Below are 10,573 nucleotides of genomic sequence, written 5' to 3'. Positions count from 1 at the left end.
ACCGAAGGTTGTTCGGAGTCCTGGATATGATTACGGACATGACGAGGAGTCTCGAAATGGTCGAGACATAAAGATTGATATATTGGACGGATATATTTGGACACCGGAAAGGTTCCGGAGAAGTTTGGAGCCCCGGGAGGTTACCGGAACCCCCCGGGAGGTATATGGGCCTTATTGGGCCCATGTAGGAGGAAGAGAGAAGGAGCAAGGGAGGGGGGCGCGCCCCCCAAGCCCAATCCGAATTGGGGAGGGGGGCCGGCCCCCCCTTTCCTTTCTCCTTCCCCCTCTTCCTATTACTACTACTAGTACTACTTCCTAATACTAGTACTCTTTCCTTCCCCCTCCAAATAAGATAAGGAAAAGAGAGGGAAACCTACTTGGAGTAGGTTTCCCCCTCCTCATGGCGCGCCCCCTAGGGCCGGCCACCTCCTCCCTCCCTCCTTTATATACGGGGGTAGGGGGGCACCCTAGAACACACAAGTTGATCATTGATCGTTCCTTAGCCGTGTGCGGTGCCCCCCTCCACGATATTACACCTCGGTCATATTGTAGCGGTGCTTAGGCGAAGCCCTGCAACAGGAGAACATCAAGATCGTCACCACGCCGTCGTGCTGACGGAACTCCCCCTCGGCGCCTCTGCTGGATCGGAGATCGAGGGTGCGTCATCGAGCTGTACGCGTGTCAAGAACTCGGAGGTGCCGGAGTAACGGTACTTGGATCGGTTGAACCGGAGGACGTACGACTACTTCCTCTATGTTGCGTCAACGCTTCCGCTTCGGTCTACGAGGGTACGTAGACAACACTCTCCCCTCATTGCTATATCATCACCATGATCTTGCGTGTGCGTAGGAATTTTTTTGAAATTACTACGTTCCCCAACAGTTCGCTGGTACTTGTACGTTGATGGGCCTTCTATGCGCTTTCATAGAGACCGCGGAAAATAGTTAGGTCAAAATAAATCAACATTGTGGGAATTGAATGCGGCTTAAATAGGATATTTAAATGGACATGACTAATTAAAGAAAGGATTGTGGGTAAACCGATGAAATAATTAAAAGAACAATTGTGGGCCTAATAAATAGAATATTCAAATATATGGGGCTAATTAAAGGAAGGATTTGAGGTAAAAAGGTAAGATAATTAAAAGAAGGATCATATGCTTCATTCGGGTGGGGCTACTAAATTAGAAAAGGAAGGATTTGATTCCCGACAAAAATGGATGAGGACGTCATGGCAATAGGAAGGATTATACTTAAACGGAATTAGTGGGAGATTATATATGCCCGCAAAGAAAATATGGATGCGGATAAATTGCTTCCAATTTTTTATGTTCATTTTGTAAAAGGATGCTGCATTGCATGTTCTATAGTGAATCCGATGCTACGAGACATTATGCATGCATAAAAAATCAATTTTCCCGTTGCAATACACGGGCATATGTGCTAGTACAAACCTAAAAGGTTAATACAAACCTAAAAGGTTAATCTGAGTGGCTAGGATGGCATGCATGAATACCTTTTGTAGGATCAGCAACTGTCTAACACAACATATCTCCACGTAAAAACAACATATCATTCAACTTGTGCACTGCGAGGAAGTCAAGTTTTCTAAAAGTTTAACTGTGACATACATAATTGTATAAATTCCATGGGTGATACATTTGAATTAGTACATGTTAAAAACATTTAAAACAACCTTACTAGGGACACATTTTGTTTCTAATTCAAATCGGTGTTGGTACAATACGAAGAGGCACGACCTTCATAAGTGATAGGCTAAACTTTTCTTCCATATCAATCCCATCCCTTTCAAGCTCAACAGGGAGACTCCACTTAAATTGATTTAACAACGAAGCGAGGACCAAATGCACCATCCTAATAGCCAATGGCATTCCAGGGCAGATCCGACGTCCGGCACCAAATGGAAGGAGCTCAAAATCGGCACCCTTAAAGTCAACTGTTGAACCCAAGAACCTCTCTGGCATAAACTTCTCAGGTTCAGTCCATACATCTTTATCTCGACCTATCGCCCATATGTTTATAAACACACGTGAATCTTTAGGTATTGTGTAACCTGCTATTTTCAGTGTTCTCTCTAGTTTCCGTGGCAACAGGAACGGGCCAGGAGGATGAAGTCTAAAAGTCTCTTTTATGACAGCTTGGAGATAGGGCAACCGAACAATATCATCTTCGTCGATGTTTCTTTTGGATCCAATAACTTCTGCAAGCTCGTTGCAAGCTCTAGACATTGATGATGGATTTTGGAGAAGCTCTGTCATTGCCCATTCCACTGTGCTAGAGCTTGTGTCACTACCAGCAGAGAATAGATCCTAACATGCAAATATAATGTCACGTCAATAGTCTAGTCAATATAGCTATTTAGATACACTAAACAAGCACCACAGAGAGTACAAATGATTGTTTTCTATAGAAGAACTTAAATTCTCTTCGAACTACACATACAGGTACTGTTTGGATGAACTATAGAAGAAACACCTCATTGATTTGCGTTATAAGGTTTTATACTCATTTCATTATAGTATAGTAGAAGCTATTGTTCCTAACCCAATTTTCCATTCTTCAGGCGTTGGATGAAGTGCAGTCATGCGAGGGCTATGGTGGAATTGTTGGAAATGGGGTAAAATACAATAAGCCTGGTTTGAAACAAAGGAAAAACATAGGAATTCTTGTTTTAGATGATTCAGTTCTTATATAGAGGAGAAATCCAGTGGTACACTTTGTAACACATGAGTAGCCTGCCATGCATGATTCTTGTAAAAAATTATGTGTGACTATTCTGTCTGAATTTTAGAGGCATGAACATGGCTACATGAGTATCCAAATGGTACTTTTGATGTTATCACTGTTAGTGTTCGTATAGCATCAATAGAGTGGATAGTAGTAACTACAAAATTTCACCAAAATGTTGTCTATACATAGGGAAATAAAGAAAAATCTGGTACTCCCTCTGAATCAAATTACTTGTCGTCCAAACAGATGTATCTAGCACTGAAATACATCTAAATAAATTTATTTGAGTGATAAGTAATATGGCCCCTATCATCTATATACTATCAAACTCTTATGTTTATTTCTTGATAGAAAAATTAAATATGAAATTTGTGGATATTAGATATCTCGATGCCAACATTTAAAAATATAAATCTCAATCTCAATCTCGATGCAATCATACGTCGAATTATTAATGTGTTCAAATCATGGTGGTAGGATATAATAACTTCTATAGTTACCTTTGTTTAGATGAGTCAAACTGAATCTTAAAAAATAGTTCAGAAAATAAACGTATATGGGCATGCTGATACACTTGAAGATTTTTACGGCGACGTGAAGGATCCACAAACAATCAATGTGGTCTAGAAGAAATCAGTCCTGCCTCGCTGGCTCGCTGCGGCTCCTCCAGCTTCGTATCCACTACTCGTTGCTGGCCCCGCCTCGTTGCTCGCAGCATCTGCTCAGTTTCTTTTCAGCGAGGCTGTCACCAAGTATTATCCTCCCGCACGCACCATGCGCCCGACCCCGCCGCCTACGCCCAGCGCCACTGGGGTCCCGCCTCCCCGAAGCTCCGCCACCACTGGGATCCGCTTTCTCCGCGCACCCCCCCGCACGCACCTCCCGCACACTGCAGAATCCCCTCCACCGCCATGGCATTCCCCCCCGAGATCCTGCTCAACCACCGGCCATGGCGCTCCCCTTGCCGAGATCCTGCCACACCACCGGCCATGGCGGCTCGGCCGCTGGTGTCCCTGGGTCTTTGCTTTTTTTGGATTCTTCTTTTATTTCTCAAGGGTAGCAAATCTGGAGTGTGGGTTGAATAACAAAATTCACATGGGCTATTTTGTAAAAGTGACGACAACGTACGACCAGAAACCCTGCATGCTTTATTATTAGGTAGAGATATTAGCAATAATATGACCTGTAAATTGTGGGCTACCTTCTGGGATATTTATCACAAACTGTCTACTGGTTGCAAATATTAGTAATATTCCTGCCTTTTTGAAGGTTGTCATTGACGAGGACGTTTTTGGTGCACCGGAGCTTGACTTGCTTAAGACATGGACCACCTGGTATGGTCGATCCAACAAGTGTTTGAACCATACAATAGTTGGCTACTGAGACACCCATTAGATCATACATAAAGTCCAACAAAAAATCTAGGCAGACGAAAATACGAAAAATTGAGAGTGACATGACGCCGCCAGAGACCTGCTGGCATGACATATTGCTACACAAATTCTTATCCAGAAAAATTGAGAGTTTGTGGACTGCATAGTGCGTTTGATCTGCGCCGAAGGCACGCCATCTGGAGCATACGCCGTTGTGACCTCTACATCTATTAAATTGATGGTGGCTTGTGCTTTTTATTTTTCCACTGTAATATGTATCTCATTTATATATCATAAGAATCCTATTACAAGCTACGTACATACCGATCTGACAAAACAAAACAAAAAACAATAGAGCGCTAGCCTTTACACAAATGAACAACCTTGGCTTGTGCATTTGTACACGATACCTCAAGCTTTGGAGCTTACCTGTACGGATCTGAAAATGTATCTAATTCATTGTTATTTTTCTCTCATGTCCAAATTGCAATTACTTGGCCCATTGTGCTCTCGATTCGAAGAAGCACTTTAACATCGCATACTCTGCCTATCGCAAGCCAAAAGCAGTGCATGCTAGTTGACCATCAATTTATTATTATTATTATTATTATTATTATTATTATTATTATTATTATTATTATTATTATTATTATTATTTGTTAGTCCTCTAACCTATTAATAATATGCAGAGCCATACAAAGCTCCCTACAAGTAACAAAAATCACAACTGAGGTCCATTGACCACTTAGTGATGATTACAAACACTAGAACAAACCTAAGACATGCCACCATCACAATCCTTCCTCGCCGGAGCCGAGCAAACCCTTTTGTAGAAGACGGTCATGAAGTCGTAGTGCTAACACTAGTAGAAAAGGGGGCATTGGTCCAGGCCGGGTCAGCCCATTAGTCCCGGTTCAATCCAGACCGAAAACAATGGAGGCATTGGACCCGGTTCGTGAGCCCCGGGGGCCGGCCGGGCCACGTGGGCCATTGGTCCTGGTTGGTGGGACGACCCGTGACCAATGGGCCTCGCTCCTGGCCCACCACCATTGGTCCCGGTTGGTTCCACGAACCGGGACCCAAGGCTGCCCTTTAGTCCCGGTTCAAGCCTCCAACCGGGACCAATGAGGTGCCTATATATACCCCCTCGCGTAAGAGCAGAGCACACTGCTCTGTTTTTTCTGGCAGCCGAGGGGGAGAGGGCTTGGTGGTGCTCTAGCTCATCTCCTATGCACACAAGGTGTTCGATGGAATGCCCGAGCCACACTACTTAAGCTTTCTCCTCTCCAAGCTCAACCTCCAAGCTCCATTTTCCTTAATATTTGTCTAGGTTTAGCAGTCCGTCACGCCCCGTACCCGTCTTCACCGCCGTCGATCACCCGCACCGATCTCATCGCCGGCACCACCGTGGTGAGCCTCTTGTTCTTATCTTCTTTCTGAAAGGGAAAATATTCTTACTTGTATGTTTAGATAGATACTTGTATTATTTTCTTACTTTTATTATTGCATCTTATATAGTGCGATGGTTTTGGTATCCGCCCCCGTCGGCCCTCGTCCTGTCTATGATTCAGATTGGTATATATTATCTTTTCATAACTATCGGTTCATTTATTGTTTATGAAAATTATGCCGACCAACGTGACATAGATTTTATTTATGTAGGAGGTTGTTGAACCGGAAATTCCAACCGACCCTATTGTCGAGAGGTTAAATTTAGTTGAAGAAGAAAATAATTTCTTGAAGGAAAAAATAAGAAAAATTGAGGAGGAGAAGATGATATTGGAGTTGCATGTTGCGGATGTCGTCGATGATCACAAGATCAAGATGGATGCAATGCGCTTGAAGATTAGAAAGATTAGAAAATATGTCATTCATACCGAGGCTTGGTATCATTATACCGTTGGATCAGTTGTTACCTTGGTTGCGATTATGATCGCATTTGTTTTCGCATTGAAATGTTTTACATAGTTTCAATGTATGGTTTAATTAATTTAGATGCTCTGCAGAGCTTTATGTTGTTCTGTAATGATTTTCGCTTGAAGATGAGAACTATGTATGTACTTTGGTTTTAATGTGATGATGAACTTCTATTAATTTGGCCCATGATGTTCTGTAATGATTTTTGACACACTTAATTATATGTAATGCACGCAGATGAACCGGCAATGGATGTATGGTAACAGACACACCTCCGAGTACATTAAGGGCGTGCATGATTTTCTCGAAGTGGCTGAGGCAAACAAGCAGAATGGTTTTATGTGTTGTCCATGCCCTATATGTGGGAATACGAAGTCTTACTCTGACCGAAAAATCCTTCACACCCACCTGCTTTACAAGGGTTTCATGCCACACTATAATGTTTGGATGAGGCACAGAGAAATATGGGTTATGATGGAAGACGGCGAAGAAGAAGAGTACGATGACAACTATGTGCCCCCTGAATACGATGATGCTACTGAACATCAAGAGGAACCAGACGATGTGCACGATGATGCTGCAACGGGCGAAGATGCTGAAGATCAAGAGGAACCAGACGATGTGCCCGATGATGATGATCTCCGCCGGGTCATTGTCGATGCAAGGACGCAATGCGAAAGTCAAAAGGAGAAGCTGAAGTTCGATCGCATGTTAGAGGATCACAAAAAAGGGTTGTACCCCAATTGCAAAGATGGCAACACAAAGCTCGGTACCGTACTGGAATTGCTGCAGTGGAAGGCAGAGAATGTTGTGCCAGACAAAGGATTTGAGAAGCTACTGAAAATATTGAAGAAGAAGCTTCCAAAGGATAACGAATTGCCCGACAGTACATACGCAACAAAGAAGGTCGTATGCCCTCTAGGATTGGAGGTGCAGAAGATACATGCATGCCCTAATGACTGCATCCTCTACTGCGGTGCGTACAAGGATCTGAACGCATGCCCGGTATGCGGTGCATTACGGTATAAGATCAGACAAGATGACCCTGGTGATGTTGACGGCGACCCCCCCAGGAAGAGGGTTCCTGCGAAGGTGATGTGGTATGCTCCTATAATACCACGGTTGAAACGTCTATTCAGAAACGGAGAGCATGCCAAGTTGATGCGATGGCACAGTGAGGACCGTAAGAAAGACGAGAAGTTGAGAGGACCCGCTGACAAGTCGCAGTGGAGAAAAATCGAGAGAAAGTACTGGGCTGAGTTTGCACATGACCCAAGGAACGTATGGTTTGCTTTAAGCGCGGATGGCATTAATCCTTTGGGGAGCAGAGCAGCAATCACTTCACCTGGCCCGTGACTCTATGTATGCATAACCTTCCTCCTTGGATGTGCATGAAGCAGAAGTTCATTATGATGCCAGTTCTCATCCAAAATCCTAAGCAACCCGGCAACGACATTGATGTGTACCTAAGGCCATTAGTTGAAGAACTTTTACAGATGTGGAATGGAAACGGTGTACGTACGTGGGAATTTGACCTAAAGGCGTTGCTATTCGTGACCATCAACGATTGGCCCGCTCTCAGTAACCTTTCAGAACAGACAAACAAGGGATACCACGCATGCACACACTGTTTACTTGACACCAAAAGTATATACCTGGGAAGCTGCAGGAAGAATGTGTACCTGGGCCATCGTCGATTTCTTTCGACCAACCATCAATGTCGAAAGAAAGGCAAGCATTTCAAAGGCGAGGAAGATCACCGAAAGAAGCCCGCCATGCGTACCGGTGATCACGTACTTGCTATAGTCAATGATTTACACGTAATCTTTGGAAAGGGTCCCGGCGCACTAACTGTTCCAAATGATGCTGGGGGACACGCACCCATGTGAAAGAAGAAATCTATATTTTGGGACCTACCCTACTGGAAAGACCTAGAGGTCCGCTCTTCAGTTGACGTGATGCACGTGACGAAGAACCTTTGCGTGAACCTGCTAGGCTTCTTGGGCGTGTATGGAAAGACAAAAGATACAGCTGAGGCACGGGAGGACCTGCAACGTTTGCACGAAAAAGACGGCATGCCTCCAAAGCAGTATGAAGGTCCTGCCAGCTATGCTCTTACCAAAGAAGAGAAGGAAATCTTCCTTGAATGCCTGCTTAGTATGAAGGTCCCGACTGGCTTCTCGTCGAATATAAAGGGAATAATAAATATGCCAGAGAAAAAGTGCCAGAACCTAAAGTCTCATGACTGCCACGTGATTATGATGCAACTGTTTCCGGTTGCATTGAGGGGGCTTCTACCGGAAAACGTCCGATTAGCCATTGTGAAGCTATGTGCATTCCTCAATGCAATCTCTCAGAAGGTGATCGATCCAGAAATCATACCAAGGCTAAGTAGTGATGTGGTGCAATGTCTTGTCTGTTTCGAGCTGGTGTTCCCACCATCCTTCTTCAATATCATGACGCACGTCCTAGTTCATCTAGTCGACGAGATTGTCATTCTGGGCCCCGTATTTCTACACAATATGTACCCCTTTGAGAGGTTCATGGGAGTCCTAAAGAAATATGTCCGTAACCGTGCTAGGCCAGAAGGAAGCATCTCCATGGGCCATCAAACAGAGGATGTCATCGGGTTTTGTGTTGACTTCATTCCTGGCCTTAAGAAGATAGGTCTCCCTAAATCGCGGTATGAGGGGAGACTGACTGGAAAAGGCACGCTTGGAAGGGACTCAATAATATGCAGGGATGGATATTCTTGGTCTCAAGCATGCTACACAGTTCTACAGAACTCTACCTTGGTGACCCCGTATGTCGATGAACACAAGAACAGTCTACGCTCCAAACACCCGGAGCAGTGCGACGACTGGATTACATGTGAACATATCAGGACTTTCAGCAGTTGGTTGGAAACACATCTCAGAGGTGACAACACTGTTTGTGATGAGGTGTACTTGTTGTCCAGGGGACCATCTTCGACTGTTATAATTTGGAAAGGATACGAGATAAATGGGAATACATTTTACACGATTGACCAAGATAAAAAGAGCACCAACCAAAACAGTGGTGTCCACTTTGATGCAACAACCGAGAGGGGAAAGGACACGTATTATGGTTACATAGTGGACATATGGGAACTTGACTACGGACATGATTTTAAGGTTCCTTTGTTTAAGTGCAAATGGGTCAATCTGTTAGGAGGCGGGGTACAGGTAGACCCACAGTACGGAATGACAACAGTGGATCTGAAAAATCTTAGGTACACTGACGAATCGTTTGTCCTAGCCAATGATGTGACACAGGTTATCTATGAAGGACATGTCTACCAGACCGAGAAAAAGAAAAGTTAAGGAAGAGAATACATCATACGATGAGCCAAAGCGCCACATAGTTCTTTCAGGAAAAAGGGACATCGTGGGAGTGGAGGGCAAGACAAACATGTCTGAAGATTATGAAAAGTTTCATGAAATTCCTCCCTTCAAAGTCAAGGCTGACCCCAGCATCCTGATAAACGATGAAGATTATCCATGGTTACGGCGCAATAAGCAAATGACACAAGCGAAATAAAAGTAAAGACTTTCTCTTGCAACTATTATGATGATACCATGCCAACTTTTTAACAGACGAGTATGATACCATTGTCCGTTTTGTACATGCACATGCTATGTGCGTGAAATTATGATACCATGCCATCTTTCAACTTTTTCAGAGTTCATTTGAAATGCTTTAATGTCTTATGGTTCGGCCCTCATAATACCATTAATCCCAGTTCGCTCCTTGTCAACTATGTTCTCACCAAGAATACTCTCAAGAGGGCAGCCACGTGGGCCATTGGTCCCGGTTCGTTTGAACCTTTTTTCTCTATAGGCGCATCTATGTTCATTTTTTTAGTAAAGTTAATCACAAACTTGTGATTCACACAAATTTCAAAGAATTCAAGTTTTAATTATTCAAATTTGAAAACTAATGGCACTAACAGAAAGTTTATAATTTTTGTGACTTAAAAGAAAAATAATTAAACATAAACTTTAATAAAATAAATAAAAATAACAACAATAAGTATTTTGTTGTAAGTATAAACAAAATAAAATAAATAAAGCAACAAAGAAAACAAAATAACAAAATAATTTTTCTAAAACTAATGGCACTAACAGAAAGTTTATAATTTTTCTGACCTAAAAGCAAAAAGAATTAAAAAATAAAGCAAAAAACAAAAGAAAATAAATAATGCAAAAAACAAAACAAAAAAACTTGGAAAAAATAAAAAAATTGCCACCTATTGGGCCATCACGGCCTGAATACGACTAGAAACCCAACCTGGGCCAGGATTCAGGCCCATAGTTGGCCCAATAGGCCCACAGCAGCATAGTGTGAGATTAGGCCCGTAAGCATGCATTTGAGAGGAGCTCAAGAGGGTAGCTGCAGCAGGGGTTATAAATCACTCCGAGCCCCTCTCAACTAGCGAGGTGGGACTAAATTTTGGCCGCGACGCGGGCAGCGCAGGGGCCTTTGGTCCCGGTTGGTGCCACGAACCGGGAC

At 43.3% G+C, this 10,573-nt stretch overlaps 1 protein-coding gene across 1 annotated transcript; it reads right to left on the bottom strand.

Moving 5' to 3' along the window:
• Nucleotides 1-1,723: 1,723 nt before the first annotated feature.
• Nucleotides 1,724-2,293, bottom strand: LOC119366187 (geraniol 8-hydroxylase-like). The gene has a single exon (XM_037631881.1). The coding sequence runs from the start codon at nt 2,276-2,278 to the stop codon at nt 1,724-1,726; it is 555 nt and encodes a 184-aa protein (XP_037487778.1). The 5' UTR covers nt 2,279-2,293.
• Between the last annotated feature and the right edge of the window lie 8,280 nt (nt 2,294-10,573).

The sequence above is a fragment of the Triticum dicoccoides genome, chromosome 2B, assembly GCF_002162155.2.
Source record: "Triticum dicoccoides isolate Atlit2015 ecotype Zavitan chromosome 2B, WEW_v2.0, whole genome shotgun sequence".
Classification (NCBI taxonomy): domain Eukaryota; kingdom Viridiplantae; phylum Streptophyta; class Magnoliopsida; order Poales; family Poaceae; genus Triticum; species Triticum dicoccoides.
This window is presented reverse-complemented; position numbering and strand designations above follow the sequence as displayed.

What these genes read in the sequence shown, in the direction of transcription:
- LOC119366187 (XM_037631881.1), bottom strand. Translation starts at nt 2,278, where the DNA reads ATGACAGAGCTTCTCCAAAATCCATCATCAATGTCTAGAGCTTGCAAC.